The sequence below is a fragment of the Cherax quadricarinatus genome, chromosome 65 (assembly GCF_038502225.1).
Source record: "Cherax quadricarinatus isolate ZL_2023a chromosome 65, ASM3850222v1, whole genome shotgun sequence".
Classification (NCBI taxonomy): domain Eukaryota; kingdom Metazoa; phylum Arthropoda; class Malacostraca; order Decapoda; family Parastacidae; genus Cherax; species Cherax quadricarinatus.
In genome coordinates, this window is record NC_091356.1 from 15,201,559 (window position 1) to 15,223,671 (window position 22,113).

At 38.4% G+C, this 22,113-nt stretch overlaps 1 protein-coding gene across 2 annotated transcripts in view; it reads left to right on the top strand.

Annotated features, from left to right (window-relative positions):
- The first annotated feature begins 899 nt into the window (after positions 1–899).
- prtp (thioredoxin domain-containing protein pretaporter) overlaps positions 900–22,113 on the top strand; it is a 54,772-nt gene continuing 33,558 nt past the window's right edge. The window contains exons 1-5 of one of the 2 annotated variants that reach the window (XM_070098974.1): positions 901–948; positions 1,006–1,171; positions 4,234–4,380; positions 7,622–7,730; positions 15,637–15,768. In XM_070098974.1, coding sequence (XP_069955075.1) covers positions 1,032–1,171; positions 4,234–4,380; positions 7,622–7,730; positions 15,637–15,768 — 528 coding nt within the window. In that variant the 5' untranslated portion in view covers positions 901–948; positions 1,006–1,031. Of the gene's footprint in view, positions 1,172–4,233; positions 4,381–7,621; positions 7,731–15,636; positions 15,769–22,113 lie in introns of both variants that reach the window. The other variant, XM_053793829.2, reaches the window with a different exon arrangement.

Genomic DNA, 22,113 nt, shown 5'->3' on the forward strand with positions numbered 1-22,113 from the left:
GGTGTGTCACACCTGCTGCCCCTGTTCATCTAGCAGTAGGTAGGCACCTGGGTGTGTCACACCTGCTGCCCCTGTTCATCTAGCAGTAGGTAGGTACCTGGGTGTATCACACCTGCTGCCCCTGTTCATCTAGCAGTAGGTAGGTACCTGGGTGTGTCACACCTGCTGCCCCTGCTCATCTAGCAGTAGGTAGGTACCTGGGTGTATCACACCTGCTGCCCCTGTTCATCTAGCAGTAGGTAGGTACCTGGGTGTGTCACACCTGCTGCCCCTATTCATCTAGCAGTAGGTAGGTACCTGGGTGTGTCACACCTGCTGCTCCTGTTCACCCATTAGTAATAATTGATACCTAGGTGTTAGTATACTGGTGTGGGTCGCATCCTGGGACAAAACTGACCTAATGTGCCTGAAATGCTCAATATAACAAGCGGCTTTCTATATAGTAGTATGTTACTGATGTCAGCTGGGACTGTATACCTTGTATGTAGAAATAAAGATTATTATTATTATTATTATTATTATTATTATTATTATTATTATTATTATTATTATTATTACAATAACCCTAATGGAAATAAATCACTCTGACTTTTTTTGGGGGGTTAGTAAGTAAGTTTATTCATGTACAGGTACACATAAATAGTTACATAAACTATTATACATAATAATTTGTGTAGATTACCTAAGATAATCCAGAAAAGTCAAAGTGACATTTCCACTGGGGTTACCGTAGGTAATTTACACACATGTTACTATATATATAATAAGTTGTGTAACTGTACTTATGTGTACTTGTACCTAAATTAACTTATTTACAAGTTTGGGATTGTTGATGGAAGTTTTCTATGAAGAATGGTGGTGGTGGAGGGGGGTTCCCTAGCAGCCTCCACAACACCCGGGTGTGCTGCTGCTGCAACTGGTTGTTCCTCCTGACTACACTCAACCATCTCTGAGTGTGTTGCTGCTGCTGCAACTGGTTGTTCCTCCTGGCTACACTCAACCATTTCTCTACACTCACTAACTGCTAAAATATGTTGTACTTGCTGGTGTTAACAAGTGTGGTGAGTGTGAGTACTGAGGATCATGGCTCTAACACACTCACACTCACTGCTGACACTTTCCCTCTAGCTGTCCAAGGGAACCCTCATTTTATTATGTTTTTCGCCCCTTGGTAAGTGTGGGTTTTAAATTTTACCTGTTGAGAATTATTTAGGTGTTCTTGAAGCTTTTTTTCAGAAATTTCATATATACTCAATAAACTGATATTATAGGCCTAAAATGCCAGTAACTTTGTTCAGGCACAGGTACATATACCTTTGATATACCTTTGAAGAATTTCGAGAGTATATCTACTCTGAGCCCGGCCATGGGCCAGGCTCGTCTAGTGCTCGCCTGGTCAACATGAGTACAATTATTATACATAGCCTAAATTACCTAAGATAACCCAAAAAAAAGCCAAAGTGACTTATTTCCATTGGGGTCCTTGTTATCAACCTGCTTGTTTCCCATGACCAGGCTGCAGGGGCGTTGACCCCCAAAACCCCCTCCAGGTATACTCCAGGTATGCCACACACACCCTCTGATTTAGCTCTTCCCCCTAAATATAATAATAAGTATGGTATGACTTCCCTCGGGAGATTCCTTGAAGGCAATAAGGTCTTGATCCAAGGAAGTGGACCTGCTATCCTGTGCATTATTAACTGCCCCCCCATTACCCCCTCCCCATCAGGCACTGTGCAACCCATACAGGTTTAGTGTTCCATAAATAATAATATAATACAATTTTTATTTCTTCATACTGTACAAATAATGCAGTTTACATGTAATAATGTTAGGCACAAAACAAAGCCACTTACATGAAATATATATCAAGCAAACTAATCTTAATGCTTAAATGTTACTCGAGATTTGTATACATTTTATAATACAAACAACATATATACACCAAGGAATAGGCAAGTAATTTTTATGCTGATTATTATTTTTGGAAATACGTATTAACCAAGCCAGTCAACACTGAATAATAATAATAATCGTTATTTCTACATGTACATGTACAAGGTATACAGGCCTAGCAGACATCAAGAAAGCCCCTTATTATGCAGAGCATTTCAGGTAAATTAGGTCAATTTTGATGCGACCCACACCAGTCAACTATCACCCAAGTACAGTGGACCCCCGGTTTATGATATTATTTCATTCCAGAAGTATGTTCAGGTGCCGGTACTGACCGAATTTGTTCCCATAAGGAATATTGTGAATTAGATTAGTCCATTTCAGACCCCCAAACATACACATACAAACGCACTTACATAAATACACTTACATAATTGGTTGCATTGGGAGCTGATCGTAAACCGGGGGTCCACTGTACTTATTTTACTGATAGGTGAACAGGGTCAGCAGGTGTCTTAAGGAAACGTCCTAATGCCTCCACCTGTACCGGGGATCGAACCACGGATCTCAGTGTGTTAGTTGAGTCCACTAGCAATCAAGCTATGGGACACAAGTAACACAAGTCTGACCTAATGTAAGTGAAGATGCCCCAGTCGATGGCAGGGTAAGATTAAGTTATGCTGAGTTATTTTAGGTTGGCTTAAGTAGGTTTCATATGTTATATATTTTACCATTTTCACAGCAAAATATCACGACTGTAAAACAGCTTAATGCTACATTGTTCAATTCAAACTGTAATGGCTGAGGAGCAGTTTTAATCTTTAACCATTTATTTTTCCCCTTTGTGTTCAACACTTCTTCCTAATTAAAATATAATAAATTCCTTCAGGTTTTCACATGTATGCCTACTTTGTTACACATATTGAGAGGACCCCAATGAAATTTAGTCACTGTGTTTATTGTATTATCCTGGGTTAAACCTATGTAGTGTACCAATATAATATGTCTACATCTATTTGCCTCAGAACCATTATACAGATTTATACTACTGTCATTAAAATATTTGTAAATTTTCCTGACTACAGCGTATCTCGGTAAAACACAGGTACAGTACCTAGTAGTTCGGTGGTATAGTATTCGGCTCTTGGCTGGAAAGATCCAGATCAACACCAGGCCACGGGCCACCGTGGCCTGGTGGCTAAAGCTCTTGCTTCGCATGGTGAGGATCCAGGTTTGATTCCCGGCGAGGGTAGAAATATTGGGAGTGTTTCTTTACACCGGTTGTCTCTGTTCCTCATCAATAAAATGGGTACCTGAGTGTTAGTCGACTGGTGTGGGTCACATCCTGGGACAAAACTGACTTAATTTGCCAGAAATGGTCTGCATAACAAGCAGCTTTCTATGTAGTAAGATAAGATTTTGTTCGGATTTTTAACCCCGGAGGGTTAGCCACCCAGGATAACCCAAGAAAGTCAGTGCGTCATCGAGGACTGTCTAACTTATTTCCATTGGGGTCCTTAATCTTGTCCCCCAGGATGCGACCCACACCAGTCGACTAACACCCAGGTACCTATTTGCTGCTAGGTGAACAGGACAACAGGTGTAAGGAAACGTGTCGAAATGTTTCCACCCGCCGGGAATCGAACCCGGGCCCTCCGTGTGTGAAGCGGGAGCTTTAGCCACCAGGCCACCGGGCCTGCCGAGTAGTAGTATGTCATTGATGTCAGCTAGGACTGTATACCTTGTACATGTACTTTTAGAAATAAAGATAGTGTTATGATTATTAGGTCACTGACTTTTTTTGGGTTATCCTAGGTAATTTACACTGTACGATAATTGTTCTTTTGTGTACATTGCCTAAATAAACTAACTAGCTTGCTTATACCTGCTACTCCTGTTACCTGTGGGTTGTGTGACTTTTATGGGTTGCATCCTGGGGAAGATCTATGGGCAGAATTTTGGGATACTAACAGGATGATAAATGACTCATAACTCCCATACTTGAAAATGAAAACATGAATTGGATTATTAACTACACTTTTTAGATTACTGTTTCCCCCTCAAGGAAGGTTCCTTAATTCTGGTGAGGGGCTCTTTATCTAAGGAGTTGAACTGTGTTCCAATTCCTTGAATCAGGACCCCCGAATGTAATAATCATACAGTAGTAGATTACTGTTTTAATTAAATGCTGCCAGTAGCTGATATCCTAATTGACCAGATGGGCAATATTTAATTTTGACATCCAACAAGGCTTGGTAAACAGGTTCCTGGGTATTGTCAAATTGTAGAGATGATTTATTGCTTTTATGACTTAATTCATAGTGGACTTCTTTCTAGGTGTGGCCACTGCAAGCGGTTGAGTCCAACATGGGATGACTTAGGCAAGAAGTACAATACTGAGAAGGCAGAGATTGTAGTGGGCAAGGTAGATTGTACTCAGCACACTGCTCTCTGCTCTTCGCAAGATGTCACAGGATACCCTACGTGAGACAAATTGCATTATGGTCAAGAAAATTTTTAATGGGACAAATATCATGGCCTACAAGGATGGTGAATACAAATGGACAATCATGGCTTGGATTCTTACTTACACACTTATTTTCACACATTCCGATATCTGGACTTGTTATTCACTTTATATTGGTCATATGTTAAGCATCATAATTACAAATAAATTCAGTACTTTGCATCCATCCAGGTTTGCTGTTGTAAGGTTCAAAGTCATCTTTTAGCATCCTTGTGCATATTTACCCTTGATAAAGTTTTCCTAACCATATCAGAGAGTTATACAGTAATTGTTTCTTTTATCTTATCTCAGTGCAGGAGGGCCTCACTTACACAGCAGGTTAGGTTCCGGGCTACCACTGTAAAGCGGAAATTACTGTAAAGAGAATTATAGCCTTTTTCATTATCATATATTAAGTGAGCAATAGAACTAGGCCTAAAAAAAGGCATATACAGTACACACGTTACTTTTTTTTTTTCTTTTTTTTTAACAAGTCGGCTGTCTCCCACCGAGGCAGGGTGACCCAAAAAGAAAAATCCCCAAAAAGAAAATACTTTCATCATCATTCAACACTTTCATCTCACTCACACATAATCACTGTTTTTGCAGAGGTGCTCAGAACACAACAGTTTAGAAGCATATACATATAAAGATACACAACATATCCCTCCAAAACTGCCAATATCCCAAAACCCTCCTTTAGAGTGCAGGCATTGTACTTCCCGTTTCCAGGACTCACGTCCGGCTATATAAAAATAACCAGTTTCCCTGAATCCCTTCACTAAATATTACCCTGCTCACACTCCAACAGATCGTCAGGTCCCAAATACCATTCATCTCCATTCACTCCTATCGAACACGCTCGTGCACGCCTGCTGGAAGTCCAAACCCCTCGCCCACAAAACCTTCCTTACCCCTTCCTTCCAACCTTTTCGAGGACGACCCGTACCCCGCCTTCCTTCCCCTACTGATTTAAATGCTCTCTATGTCATTCTACTTTGATCCATTCTCTCCAAATGACCAAACCACCTCAACAACCCCTCTTCAGCCCTCTGACTAATACTTTTATTAACTCCACACCTAATTTCCACACTCCGAATTTTCTGCATAATATTTACACCACACATTGCCCTTAGACAGGACATCTCCACTGCCTCCAACTACCTCCTCGCTGCTGCATTCACAACCCAAGCTTCACACCCATATAAGAATGTTGGTACTCTTATACTTTCATACATTCCCTTCTTTGCCTCCATAGATAACGTTTTTTTGTCTCCACATATACCTCATTGCACCACTCACCTTCAAATATTTTCATCCTTAGCTCATAGTGAGTGGTAAATATATTTACTGTAGTAAGTCTGAATGAATGAAGAATGGGTATAATTAAAAAACCGCTGTATTAGCAAAGTGTCGCAAAGCGATGTGCTGTAAAGCGGGGCCTGCCTGTATGCTGGTGCTGATAGACCCCACAGATGTACTATCAACACATTGTAATTAGTTCTCACATTTCCCCTTATTCCTCATTTTTTTGGCATTTTTTCACTACCTTCGATTTCATTTGTGTATTGTGTGAGTTACATTGTTATAAGAAGGTGAATAGAAGCCTTTTAAACATTTTGCACTCTGGCAGGACTGCTGATCTTATCTATCTCACATAATATTTTCTTTCCAATATAAGAGGCTGGGAGAGATGATCCCCAGAACTATAACAGATAACATACTTATAAGGATTCTGCATGTTATCTATGAAAGCTTAATTATAGATGCTTAAGTGGAATTAATGGACTTTCAACTTGGCCAGGACATGATTTTCAGTAACTAAAGGAATTTGATGTCTGGTCTACTTTTCCCTAATGCTTATTTTCCATTTATAAATTGGCTTGTTACATTGCAAGGGTTTGCAAAGAATATATTTTGTATTATTGTATTGTAGAGTGACAAATTTTAATAAAAAATGAAAGTAGCTAAATAGAGCTTCATTATGCTTTTCTTGATGAAATTTTGTTTAATTTAAATTTCTTCAAATGACAGATACAATTAAATTTAATTTTTTAAATTTTGTCTATTATTTACTTCGGGAAATTATGTTGAATATATATACAGTACAACTCCATCAGTGGTTTAGAAAGACACGTAAGCAAACACTATGACATATTTATTAGAAAACATTTCGGTCCTGGGACCTTGATCACTTCTAACATACAGAGATAGAAAGACATTATATATATAGGCGGAGAGTGAGGTGTGAGTGATGCACGGTGACTTGAGGAATGTCATGTTGGGATGAGGATGGGTAGATGATGAAATCACGTGACTCCTGTGTTGTTGGGTTGGTGGTGCTTAAGTATCATGTATGTCAATGTTTTTGAAATTTTGTAGTTTCCAGTGTTACGTTCTATAGTGTCGGTGATGGCGATTAGTGAGACTTCTTGGCACCGTCGTCGTCTGAGGTCTGGTTCGGTGAGAATGAGTTGTGCCTCATTTCAGTTCATCAAATGCCCCGTGGAGTCTCTGTGGAGGACACAGGCGTACCTTACATCGTCTCTGTTAGAGGCATTTCGATGCTCGTTCAGGCGGACTGCAAGATCTCTGCCTGTCTCGCCTACATATTTCTTGGGACAGAATCCACGAGACAGGCAGAAATCTTGCAGTCCGCCTGAATGAGCATCGAGATGCCTCTAAGAGAGACGATGTAAGGTACGCCTGTGTCCTCCACAGATACTCTATGGAGCATTTGATGAACTGGAATGAGGCACAACTCATTCTCACCGAACCAGACCTCAGATGCCGATGGTGCCTAGAAGCCTCACTAATCGCAGTCACCGACACTATAGAACGTAACACTGGAAACTACAAAATTTCAAAAACATTGGCATACATGATACTTAAGCACCACCAACCCAACAACACAGGAGTCACGTGATTTCATTGTCTACCCGTCCTCATCCCAACATGACATTCTTCAGGTCATCGTGCGTCACTCACACCTCACTCTCTGCCTATATATATATAATGTCTTTCTATCTCTGTATGTTAGAAGTGATCAAGGTCCCAGGACCGAAACGTTTTCTAATAAATATGTCATAGTGTTTGCTTACGTGTCTTTCTAAACCAACAAACATCAACAAACTAACAAACTAAACAAACTAAACAAACATCAGTGTTTTGTAATAAAAGCAAATGATTTTATTAAGTTAAAGTGAATAACATTTTTAGGTTAAAACTCTTCACCAAGGGGATACAGAATGGTGTAAAATATCGAGGCCCAAGAGACTTGGCATCGCTGGAGAGATTCATCGCTGAACAGCTGGGGACTGAGGTGCAGGTAGGTAAAAGGTCATTTCATTAAATTTATTTTTGTACATGTGACATTTCTCAAAAAAGAAAGAAACATTCATTACTGTTAATTCATTTACTGTCTTGCGAGAATGTGTCATGAAGTTTATTAGAAAAACGATTTAGGAATAATAATGTTGGATTACTTAACATTTAACTCGTGTGTGAAGCGGTGGCTAAAGCTCCCGCTTCACACACGGAGGGCCCGGGTTCGATTCCCGGCGGGTGGAAACATTTCGACACGTTTCCTTACACCTGTTGTCCTGTTCACCTAGCAGCAAATAGGTACCTGGGTGTTAGTCGACTGGTGTGGGTCGCATCCTGGGGGACAAGATTAAGGACCCCAATGGAAATAAGTTAGACAGTCCTCGATGACGCACTGACTTTCTTGGGTTATCCTGGGTGGCTAACCCTCCGGGGTTAAAAATCCGAACGAAATCTTATCTTATCTTATCTTAACGGTCCAAGCAGATCTACGTTCACATGTGTAGTGCTACAAAAGTAGATCTACGTCTTTTTTACATATTTTCAAATATAACAAAAAAAAAAGTAGATCAAAAAAGAAGATCTACTTTTTTTACATACTTTCAAACGTTGAAAAAACGTATATATATATTTGGACCGTTTATGTGTTAAAAAGTACAGTACAGCAGCAGCTTGGTATCTTTATTGTTGAAACATTTTGCTACACAGTAAGTTTCTTCAGTCAAATCCCCCCTCAAGGAAGGTTCCTTGATGTTGGTGAGGGGCTCTTGATTTAGGGAATTGGATCTGTGCTCCAGTTCCCCGAATTAAGCCTGAATGCCTTCCACATCCCCCCCCAGGCGCTGTATAATCCTCCGGGTTTAGCGCTTCCCCCTTGATTATAATAATAATAATCTTCAGTCAAATACAGAGGCAGCAGGTGTAGTAGTGAAGTAAGGATGATGAAATCAGTCCATCAACCTTGGAGAAATAGTATCTAAGGTTTGTCAGTCCCTCAGCCTGGAGAAGAGTTCAGCTCCATGGTCTGAAGTACTGACCACCTCAGATACTATTTCTCCAAGGTTGATGGACTGATTTCATCATCCTTACTTCTCTACTACACCTTTTGCCTCTGTATTTGACTGAAGAAGCCTAATGTGTAGGAAAAGCATTTCATCAATAAAGATAGCAAACTGTTGCACATGTCTTACTCATCAACTTGTTGGTATTTTATACCATTTTCAACATTTAGTACATCAGTTATAGTTTTGACCAAGTCACTGCTTGAGTGAATTATGAGAACCTGTTAACCCTTAAACTGTCCAAGCAGATCTACGTTCACATGCATAATGCTCCAAAAGTAGATCTACGTTTTTTTTACATATTTTCAAATATAACAAAAAAAAAAGTAGATCAACGTTTTTTACACGTTTTCAAATGTAAAAAAAAAAAAAATTCTACTTTTTTTACATGCTTTCAAATGTTGAAAAAACATAGATCTACGTTTGGACAGTTTAAGAGTTAAACAAGGGATGCCACAGCTCTCAATTCTTTTCAAAGTACTTGTGCTACCTCATTGAACAAGCTATTTAATCTTGCATCTCCTTTCAAGGCAGGTGAGATAGCCAAGCTAGAAAATATTTTATACAGGAAAGTTTTACTGTTTACATGTAATAGTAAATAATCTAAAATGCTAAAACTATATCAAATTAATAAGAAAGTGCTTGTTGGATCATACATGAGATTGATCTCATAATCTACACATGATGCATTTATTCAGGTCTCCAATATTTTTTTCCTCAATGATTGTCTCCAAGGTAAGATGACTCAAGAAAGGGAATACATTCACAGTCATTTATTCAATCACTGACTTGTCCGAATTGTGCTGATATCACATTTCAGATTACATTCTGAAATGTCATATCAAAACAACTCTCCTTCAGAGTGCAAACGCTGTACTTCCTACCTCCAGGACTCAAGTCCGGCTAACCAGTGTCCCTGAATCCCTTCATAAATTGTTACCTTGCTCATGCTCCAACAGCATGTTATATTATTTTTTTTCAACACTTCAGCCATCTCCCACCTAGGCAGGGTGACCCAAAAAAAGAAACACTTTCACCATCATTCAACACTTTTACCATCATTTACACATGATCACTGTCTTTGCAGAGGTGCCCAGATATAACAGTTTAGATATCACTCCAAACAGCCAATATATCAAACCCCTCCTTTAAAGTGCAGGCATTGTACTTCCCACCTCCAGGACTTGAGTCTCACCAACTGGTTTTGCTGAATCTCTTAACAAACTATTACAGTAGGGCCTCATTTATATGGCAGGTTAGGTTCCAGGCTACCGCCATAAAGTGGAAATTGCTGTAAGGTGGAACACCCTTTTTTCCACTTATAAATGCATATAAATACTGGATAACAAGTTTACACTAACATATGCTAAGTTAGCAATAGAACTAGGCATTAAAAAACAATAAAAAAGTAAATTACACATATAGTACACTCATTACTTACCTTAAAATATTTGTAGTCTTAATGTAGAGTCAGAGGTGAGTAAACGAGATGAAACAAATAAATGAGAGAGGGAGAGAGAGAATGAGTACATGAGGGAGGACAGGCACAGAGTTATGTAAACAAACTAGGCGAACACAAGTTTTGTAAACAAACGAAGTCTACATGTCTGGTTTGTGTACAAGTTACATTGTGTACAAGTTGTGTCTACATTGATACTGTAGAATAAATAAAGAACAACACTCCCATTCTCATGTAACACAATTTTTAAAAGAAATGAAGCTCTGAGTGAAGGCAATGGAAATAAGAACATAAGAAAGGAGGAACACTGCAGCATGCCTGTTGGCCCATACTAGGCAGGTCCTTTACAATCCATCCAACTAACAAAACATTTGCCCAACCAATTTTCAATGCCACCCAAGAAATAAGCTCTGTTAACCCTATCCACTCATATGCAAGTCCCACTCAAATCCAAACCCTCTCACTCATGTATTTATCCAACCTAAATTTGAAACTACCCAAGGTTTTAGCCTCAGTAACCCAACTAGGTAGACTGTTCCACTCATCAACTACCCTATTTCCAAACCAATACATGCACTTTCCTATATCCTTTCTAAATCTAAACTTGTCTAATTTGAATCCATTACTGCGGGTTCTCTCTTGGAGAGATATCCTCAAGACCTTATCTATATCACCTTTATTAATACCCATCTTCCACTCGTACACTTCGATCATGTCTCCCCTCATTCTTCATCAAACAAGTGAATGTAATTTAAGGGTCTTCAATCTTTCTTCATAAGGAAGATTTCTAATGCTATGTATTAATTTAGTCATTCTATGCTGAATGTTTTCTAATGAATTTATGTCGATTCTGTAATATGAAGACCAGAACTGGGCTGCATAATCTAGGTGAGGTCTTACTAATGATGTATAAAGCTGTAATATAACCACTGAACTTCTGTTGCTTACACTTCTTGATATAAATCACAGACTTTTTTTGGGGTTATCCTAGGTACTTTACACATATGCTGCTATGTATGATAATCTTTGTAACTGTATTTGTGTATACCTGAATAAACTTACATACAAAAGGAATAATTTTCTACAGTTACTCATCATAGATGGATTAATGAAAATATGTATATTAACATAATATATGACATTTAATGAGACTCGGTGATTATTATCATCATCATCATCATTACTAATGTGGTGTCTCGAGACATAAGACACTCTTACTGATTTTAATGTGTACCTGCACGCTAGCACAGTGTGTAAGTTTATTTAGGTACAGGTATACATAAGAATAATTATCAGAGTATATATAAAATATGAAATAACTTTTAAAAACACTTGAAATTTTGGAGTTTCCAGACATAATGGAGAGACTTAGTGCTTACAGATCTCACATAGAATGTAAACAAATAGGGTGTGGCATGGTGACCGTATTAGAAAGTCAGGTGGGTGGGAGCTGTATAGAGAGTTTTGGTCATAATTTGAAATTACCATATTAGCGGAACGCCGTAAAGCAAAACGCCATAAAGCGGGGCCCTACTGTACTCTGCTCACACTCCAACATCTTGTCAGTCCCAAAAACCACTTGTCCCCATTCACTCCTATCTAACATACACATGCATGTTATATGTTATATACAAATAGAATAGGGGAGCACTACAGCTCAGAAGGTTTCTCCCTAGGTAGGTCCTTCTCGTATCTAACCCTCCTCATTCATATATTTGTCCAACCTATTATTTATTTTACCCAAGCTTCAGTGAATTGTTAGTAGTTTGTTTATTCCTCTTATCGACAACACATATGTCAACAAGCGCCAACAACAAGAATTTAAGGCAAGGGAAAGTTAGTTTTCTTAACTGTTTTAGCTGCATGAGTATTATTATAGACCTCACTACATCCAATTAGCCTAGTAGGATCACATCAGTCCTCTCCACATATCTTAAAATTAACAAGCACCAGCAACCAGAGTTTAAGATACAGTAGGATCAAATGTGTAAATTCAAGAATTATGTGGATTAAAGTAAAGGCTGGATGCGAAAAGCGGGTCATAATAAGCGTGTATGCACCTGGAGAAGAGAGGAATGTAGAGGAGAGAGAGAGATTTTGGGAGATGTTAAGTGAATGTATAGGAGCCTTTGAACCAAGTGAGAGAGTAATTGTGGTAGGGGACCTGAATGCTAAAGTAGGAGAAACTTTTAGAGAGGGTGTGGTAGGTAAGTTTGGGGTGCCAGGTGTAAATGATAATGGGAGCCCTTTGATTGAACTTTGTATAGAAAGGGGTTTAGTTATAGGTAATACATATTTTAAGAAAAAGAGGATAAATAAGTATACAAGATATGATGTAGGGCGAAATGACAGTAGTTTGTTGGATTATGTATTGGTAGATAAAAGACTGTTGAGTAGACTTCAGGATGTACATGTTTATAGAGGGGCCACAGATATATCAGATCACTTTCTAGTTGTAGCTACACTGAGAGTAAAAGGTAGATGGGATACAAGGAGAATAGTAGCATCAGGGAAGAGAGAGGTGAAGGTTTATAAACTAAAAGAGGAGGCAGTTAGGGCAAGATATAAACAGCTATTGGAGGATAGATGGGCTAATGAGAGCATAGGCAATGGGATCGAAGAGGTATGGGGTAGGTTTAAAAATGTAGTGTTAGAGTGTTCAGCAGAAGTTTGTGGTTACAGGAAAGTGGGTGCGGGAGGGAAGAGGAGCGATTGGTGGAATGATGATGTAAAGAGAATAGTAAAGGAGAAAAAGTTAGCATATGAGAAATTTTTACAAAGTAGAAGTGATGCAAGGAGGGAAGAGTATATGGAGAAAAAGAGAGAGGTTAAGAGAGTGGTGAAGCAATGTAAAAAGAGAGCAAATGAGAGAGTGGGTGAGATGTTATCAACAAATTTTGTTGAAAATAAGAAAAAGTTTTGGAGTGAGATAAACAAGTTAAGGAAGCCTAGAGAACAAATGGATTTGTCAGTTAAAAATAGGAGAGGAGAGTTATTAAATGGAGAGTTAGAGGTATTGGGAAGATGGAGGGAATATTTTGAGGAATTGTTAAATGTTGATGAAGATAGGGAAGCTGTGATTTCGTGTATAGGGCAAGGAGGATTAACATCTTGTAGGAGTGAGGAAGAGCCAGTTGTGAGTGTGGGGAAAGTTCGTGAGGCAGTAGGTAAAAATGAAAGGGGGTAAGGCAGCCAGGATTGATGGGATAAAGATAGAAATGTTAAAAGCAGGTGGGGATATAGTTTTGGAGTGGTTGGTGCAATTATTTAATAAATGTATGGAAAAGGGTAAGGTACCTAGGGATTGGCAGAGAGCATGCATAGTTCCTTTGTATAAAGGCAAAGGGGACAAAAGAGAGTGCAAAAATTATAGGGGGATAAGTCTGTTGAGTATACCTGGTAAAGTGTATGGTAGAGTTATTATTGAAAGAATTAAGAGTAAGACGGAGAATAGGATAGCAGATGAACAAGGAGGCTTTAGGAAAGGTAGGGGGTGTGTGGACCAGGTGTTTACAGTGAAACATATAAGTGAACAGTATTTAGATAAGGCTAAAGAGGTCTTTGTGGCATTTATGGATTTGGAAAAGGCATATGACAGGGTGGATAGGGGGGCAATGTGGCAGATGTTGCAGGTGTATGGTGTAGGAGGTAGGTTACTGAAAGCAGTGAAGAGTTTTTACGAGGATAGTGAGGCTCAAGTTAGAGTATGTAGGAAAGATGGAAATTATTTTCCCAGTAAAAGTAGGCCTTAGACAAGGATGTGTGATGTCACCGTGGTTGTTTAATATATTTATAGATGGGGTTGTAAGAGAAGTAAATGCGAGGGACTTGGCAAGAGGCGTGGAGTTAAAAGATAAAGAATCACACATAAAGTGGGAGTTGTCACAGTTGCTCTTTGCTGATGACACTGTGCTCTTGGGAGATTCTGAAGAGAAGTTGCAGAGATTGGTGGATGAATTTAGTAGGGTGTGCAAAAGAAGAAAATTAAAAGTGAATACAGGAAAGAGTAAGGTAATGAGGATAACAAAAAGATTAGGTGATGAAAGATTGGATATCAGATTGGAGGGAGAGAGTATGGAGGAGGTGAATGTATTCAGATATTTGGGAGTGGACGTGTCAGCGGATGGGTCTATGAAAGATGAGGTGAATCATAGAATTGATGAGGGGAAAAGGGTGAGTGGTGCACTTAGGAGTCTGTGGGGGCAAAGAACTTTATCCTTGGAGGCAAAGAGGGGAATGTATGAGAGTATAGTTTTATCAACGCTCTTATATGGGTGTGAAACATGGGTGATGAATGTTGCAGCAAGGAGAAGGCTGGAGGCAGTGGAGATGTCATGTCTGAGGGCAATGTGTGGTGTGAATATAATGCAGGGAATTCATAGTTTGGAAGTTAGGAGGAGGTGCGGGATTACCAAAATTGTTGTCCAGAGGGCTGAGGAAGGGTTGTTGAGGTGGTTTGGACATGTAGAGAGAATGGAGCGAAACAGAGTGACTTCAAGAGTGTATCAGTCTGTAGTGGAAGGAAGGCGGGGTAGGGGTCGGCCTAGGAAAGGTTGGAGGGAGGGGGTAAAGGAGGTTTTGTGTGCGAGGGGCTTGGACTTCCAGCAGGCATGCGTGAGCGTGTTTGATAGGAGTGAATGGAGACAAATGGTTTTTAATACTTGACATGCTGTTGGAGTGTGAGCAAAGTAACATTTATGAAGGGATTCAGGGAAACCGGCAGGCCGGACTTGAGTCCTGGAGATGGGAAGTACAGTGCCTGCACTCTGAAGGAGGGGTGTTAATGTTGCAGTTTAAAAACTGTAGTGTAAAGCACCCTTCTGGCAAGACAGTGATGGAGTGAATGATGGTGAAAGTTTTTCTTTTTCGGGCCACCCTGCCTTGGTGGGAATCGGCCAGTGTGGTAATAATAAAATAATAATAAAAATAGGATCAAATGGGTTTATGTAACTTTTTTAGCTACAGGTTCAGTGCAGTACAATATTTTATTACTGTACTGCATAAATCTCATTAAGGCCAATGGCAGCTACAATGCGAAGTATTAGTTGTTTTTTTTTGGGAGGGGGGATAAATCACCCTGCCTCGGTGGGAGACAGCCGACTTGTTGAAAAAAAAAAAAAATTACAAAATTTCAAAAAATTTGTTTGGTTCTCAAAGTGTCGAATGTAACAATATTTTTTCTGTGTGGTCTTCGGCCCTTATGTCTTTATTTCGTGTAAGGTACATGTTTTAGTAACACAACCCACATGATGTACAAGATTCTACTGTTTATTAAATTCTGTTGTACAGCAAAAATGCATTTAGTTATTATTATATGTATTTTGTTTCAAAATAAAAAAGTGTGTAGTTGTATAAATTGGGTGACAATTTTAATTGTGTATTGTTTTTAGGATGGTGAGCATGAATCAGTTCCAGAGGCACTTACTGGCTTGGTCGAGCACACTGATGCCACGTTTAAGACTATGGTTCCAAATGGCAAACACTTCATTAAGTTTTATGCACCTTGGTGTGGACACTGTCAGGTGAGAAACCTTCCTTGTTCACTGGTATGCATGCTATATTAGTTCAAGTGAAGATAGTATTTGTAATAAAGTTGGTAGAATTACCGACAATATGTAAAGTTGCACTTGTGTCCTTTTACTTTACAAGATACTATTTATTGCTAGTGCTTCCAGTATTTCATGGGAGCAGCAGCACTGAATGACCCATTAGGTTTAACACTTTTGTGTGAATATGATAAAGGGGAAGTAATGCAAATTCAGCATTTTATACTTGTGTGGGTAGAGGGTGAAGCATGGTGGGTGGATTACATATGAAATGTTTTAAGTTGTGATGCGTGTCAGATCAAAATATCATTGTACACACCCAAAGATAGAGGCAGGGTGGTTAAGTAATTTATAGAGGAGTAGTAATTAGCCCCTTGTTCCCAGCATTATAGTTGTCTAATCTTATGACATCCATGGCTTATGGATGAAGGATTCTTTTTCACTTCCCATGGAGGATGTGTGTGTATATATACAGAAATAGAAATGATTTTGATTGGTTTTAGTACTGAAAATGGCTTGAAACTGAGCTCAGAGTAGAGGGAATGTTTGATTTTTGCCAGTGTTCAAGAGTAAACAAATGACGTCATGGGTCCAATACACTTAGTGATGTACTTGTTTACCAATGCCTTGAACTTATGATGGGCTCTCTGACCAGTATTTATACCTAAATAATGTATGTTAGAGCTGATTTCCTCTATTCTGTTTATTTCAGTATACAGTACACTACTGTATAAGCATTTAAAAATATATCTTTTTTTTTACAAGTTGGCTGTCACGAGGCAGAGTGACCCAATAGGTAGGTTGGTAGACAGCAACCACCCAGGAAGGTACTACCGTCATGCCAAGTGAGTGTAAAACAAGAGCCTGTAATTGTTTTATATGATGGTAGGATTGCTGGTGTCTTTTGTCTGTCTCACAAATATGCAAGATTACAGGTACGTCTTCCTACTTCTACTTACACTTAGGTATTGTGCCTTTTTTTGTTATTTACACTTATGTCACACTACACATACATGTACACGTTTATTTATACACACTCATCTGAGTTTTCTTTGATTTTATCTTAATAGTTCTTGTTCTTATTATTTTTCCTTTTATATCCATGTGGAAGTAGAATAAGAATCTTTCCTCTGTAAGCAATGTGTTTTGTAAAAGTCAACTAAAATGCCAGGAACAATGGGCTAGTAACCCCTTTTCCTGTACAGATTACTAAAAAGAAGAAGAAAATATCAGAAAAGTTATACGGAAATGGTACAAAGGTGACATTAAAACAGTATCAAAGATGGTTGACACAAACCCACTGCCATTATAGTATGCTCCTCGCTTAGCAATGAATTTGTTTAACAATGTGGTCTTAGGAACAGAACTCCATTGTTAAAGGGGCAACGCACCAGCCGTATCCCACTGAGGTGGGGTGGCCCAAAAGGAAAAACGAAAGTTCTTCTTTTTAAATTTAGTAATTTATACAGGAGAAGGGGTTACTAGGCCCTTGCTTCCGGCATTTTAGTCGCCTCTTACAACACGCATGGCTTACGGTGGAAGAATTCTGTTCCACTTCCCCATGGAGATAAGAGGAAATAAACAAGAATGAGAACTAGAAAGAAAATAGAAGAAAACACAGTGGGGTGTGTATACATGTATACACCTACCATCCAACTTACGACCTGCTTGACATATGACCACTCGACTTAGGACCGTGTTTTTTATGCCAAATTTCTGGGAAATAAACAACTATTTATGTTGTACACAGTGTTTATCCTAAACCTTACAGTATAAAATACAGTACTAACAGCATAAAACATGAAATACCAAAATAAAACAATAAAATAAAGTCATTACAAAAATGTGATGTTGAGATTCAGTAGTAAAGTTCGACTTGCATCCATTTCGACTTATGACCAGTTTCTCGGAACTGAACTTGGTCGTAAGTCGGATGGTACCTGTATATGCTTGTACATGTACGTGTAATGTGACCTAAGTGTAAGTAGAAGTAGCAAGACGTACCTGAAACCTTGCATGTTTATGAGACAGAAAAATGGACACCAGCAATACTACCATCATGTAAAACAATTACAGGCTTTCGTTTTACACTCACTTGGCAGGATGGTAGTATCTCCCTGGGTGGTTGCTGTCTACCAACCTACTACCTGCAATGCACCTTTTTGGAGCGAATAAAAAATGAAATTAAGAAATTATGGAAAACAGTGTTTTCTTACCAAAAAATAGTGCATAATTCTGGATGGAATCAGCTTGTTTCTATCATACTTTAAGGTATGTTTTTCCAAAAATGTAATTTTTTTTATTCTTGCTGTCAGCAAGAGGACATGTTGGCAATTAGTATTTTTTTTTTTACTCCAAAAATTTAAATTTTTGATTGTTTCAGTCTAAATACTTTACATGGCAACTTCTGCGAGGACTGAAGTGAAGAGTGCAGAGAGATTGTAACTCAGTAGCCTGCAGGCTGTCAACAAGGATGGAGGGGTGCAACATGAGCAGATTTGGCAGGCCATAACTGTAGAGCTTTACATAAAACATAATTATGTATAACTCAGGAATAAGTTAGACATTATTTTCCCTCTCATGGAAACAGTATTTATAGGAGCATCATGATTTTTTTAACACATTATTGAGGAATGATGGTTCTATTGAATTACATAGGTGGTTTGCAATATATTTTACTGTTTTGTTTTTATTGAATTTTTTTTCCCAAAAAAGTCCTTAAAAAAAAAAAAACACATTTCAACATTGCAGGTAGTAGGTTCGTAGACAGCAACCACCCAGGGAGGTACTACCGTCCTGCCAAGTGAGTGTAAAACGAAAGCCTGTATGGTAGGATTGCTGGTGCCCTTTTTTCTGTCTCATGAACATGCAAGATTTCAGATACGTCTTGCTACTTCTACTTACACTTAGGTCACACTACACGTATGTGCACAAGCATATATATACACACCCCTCTGGGTTTTCTTCAATTTTCTTTCTAGTTCTTATTCTTGTTTATTTCCTCGTATCTCCATGGGGAAGTGAAACAGAATTCTTCCTCCATAAGCCATGTGTGTTGTAGGAGGCAACTAAAATGCCGGGAGCAAGGGGCTAGTAACTTCTTCTCCTGTACAAATTACTAAATTTAAAAAGAGAAGCTTTTGTTTTTCTTTTTGGGCCACTCTGCCTTGGTGGGATATGGCTGGTTTGTTGAAAGAAAGAAGAAGAATATTTCAACATTTTGTATAATGCAGTTTATTGACATTTCGCTCAAATGTCTGTGTAATATGATTACCTAACTCATTATCTTTCATCTGATGTCAACTAGAACATTTTATGTCTTACCAATTTTGTAGTGGGCAGAGAGTTTAAAGCCCTATAGAATAGGGCACTATTTATTTTTTTCTATCTAACTGTAAGGAAAAAGGCACTAAAAACAGTGTCTAGGTTTCAAATACTGCTTAATTCACAGTAAAACTTCCATTGAAATTGGACAAAAAAAAAAAATTTGGTTCGTCACCCTCTTAACCCTTTCAGGGTCCGTCCCGTAGATCTACGGCTTTACGTTCAGGGTCCGAACCGTAGATCTACGTCATGAGCTCAGCTCACTCTGATAAACTGTGAGTGGTACATTTGGGCCTAGATATGAGAGAATACATCTATGTGGTATGTGTGCACCACATAAAACAAATCCTGCAGCACACTGTGTATAATATGAGAAAAAAACTGAGACCATGATTTTCGATTAAAACAGCGACTTTGCAGTGTTTTTTCGTATGTTTTTTATAGTTGTATTTGCGATTTCTTGGTCTCATTTGATAGAATGGAAGACATATTACAGAAATAGAGATGATTTTGATTGGTTTTAGCACTGGAAATGGCTTGAAACTGAGCTCAAAGTAGCAGAAATGTTAAATTTTTGCTGATGTTCAAGAGTAAACAAACGACCTCACACGTCTAATACACGCCAGCTCGTGGGTCTAATATACATTCACAAATGTGGTGATGATATTTATACAATTATTACAATATTGCATAACAGTAAATCTTCATTATGTGAATAAAAAATCAAAATGAAATCTATTTGTAAAGCCTCAAAACATAACTAATGAACAGAGGAAATGTTAGTTTAGTGCCAGGAATACCTACATCGTTTATTCTGGACCCTATTTTGAAATTGGAATATTTTGAACTTTGTGTTAAATTGGCCAAATTACCAACTTCCGATCACTTTATTTTGTAGTTGAAACAGTTGACTTGGCGATTTCTTGTGCTCAATCGATAGAATAGAAGTAATACTAGTGAAGTAGCTAAGAATTTGGTTGACTGGAATAATGTAATTGGCCTAAAATGGGAGTCAGAGTCAGCAAAATGGCCGATTCATTAATATCGCTGACACATCAAAATTCGTGAGAGCATAATTTCGTAAATTTTCCATCAAATTTTGTACCTTTTGTTTTATTACCTTCACAAAAAGATTCTCAAGCATTTCATAAGAAAAAATAACTAATTTTTTTTTTTTAAATTCTTGGACACTGGTGCACCACTTCACATTTTGGCCTTGGACCCGGAAGGGGTTAAGTGAGGAGAGGCATGACACTAAATCTTCTATTTTTTGGTGTGAATAAAAATTCATTATGTGAATTAAAAATCTAAATGGAATTCATTTGTAAAGCCTGGAAATGTAACTAATAAACAGAGGAAATGTTATTTTAGTGCCAGGAATGCCAGTATTGCTTATTCTGGAGCCTATTTTGAAATTGGAATATTTTAAACTTTGTGTGAAATTGGTCAGATTACCAATTTCCAATCACTTTATTGGGTAGTTGAAATAGTTGATTGGGTGATTTCTTGTGCTTAGAATTTGGTCAACTGGAATAATGTAATTGGCTTAAAATGGGAGTCGAAGTAGGCAATATCACCGATGGGTAAATATTGCTGACAAAGCAAAATTCGTTGTGAGTGTAATTTTGTCAAATTTCCATCAAATTTTGTACTCTTTGCTTTATGGCCTTCAGAAAAAGATTCTCTACCATTTCATAAGAAAAATAACAAAAATTTTTTTGAATATTCTTGGATCCTGTGGACAAATTTCAGATTAGGGGTCTGAAAGGGTTAAATGGAAAATTCTGTAAATAAACAATTCATGAGTTTCAAATTGCACACCATTCTGAGTAACATGGCAAAACCTTCGCACTCCATCATGCTCAGCACAGCCTCTCCTTACTTAACGACGGAGTTCTGTTCCTAAGACCACATTGGTAAACAAATTTTTCGCTGTGCAAGGAGCATACTATAATGGTAGTGGGTTTGTGTCAACTGTCTTTGATATTGTTTTAATGTCACATTTGCACCATATATAACACTTTTAGTATATTTTTAAATGTATATTCAGTAGTGCACTATATATTGTAACAAACAGAATAGAGGAAATCAGCTCTAATATACATTACAGTGAACCCCCGCCTTACGATATTAATCCGTTCCTGAGAGCTCATCGTGAGCTGAAATTATTGCAAGGCTAATTAATTTTCCCCATAATGGAAATTAATGGAAATCAAATTAATCCGTGCAAGACACCCCAAAGTCTTAAAAAAAATGTTTTTACCACATGAAATATTAATTTTAATACACACAAACTTAAGAAGACATGCACAATTAATACTCTACTACGAATAGAATACATGACACTTACCTTTATTGAAGCTCTGGTGATGATTAATGGGATGGGAGGAAGGGAGAGTGTGGAAGTTATTGTTTAGAAGGGGAATCCCCTTTCCATTAGGACTTGAGGTATCAAGTCCTTTTCCAGGGTTACTTCCCTTCTTCTTTTAATGCCACTAGGACCAGCTTGAGAGTCACTGGACCTCTGTCGCACAACAAATCTGTTCATAGAGGTGTGTACCTCCCGTTCCTTTAAGATTTGCCTAAAATGGGCACAACATTGTCGTAGATGAATGGTTCAGAGAACCGACACGTTGATAAATTAGACACATGTGCAACTCTTGGGTATCTTTATTGAGGAAACGTTTCGCTACACAGTGGCTTCATCAGTCCATACATAGAAGAAACTTGAAAAACAGGAGGAGAATGAGGTAATCAGTCCCTCAACCTTGAGTCGATGTGGTCAGTCCATCAATCTTGAATAGAATTGATGGACTGACCACATCGACTCAAGGTTGAGGGACTGATTACCTCATTCTCCTCCTGTTTTTCAAGTTTCTCCTATGTATGGACTGATGAAGCCACTGTGTGGCGAAACGTTTCCTCAATAAAGATACCCAAGAGATGCACATGTGCACAACATTGTCATTGTAATAGTCACCAGCACGGCTTGCAATA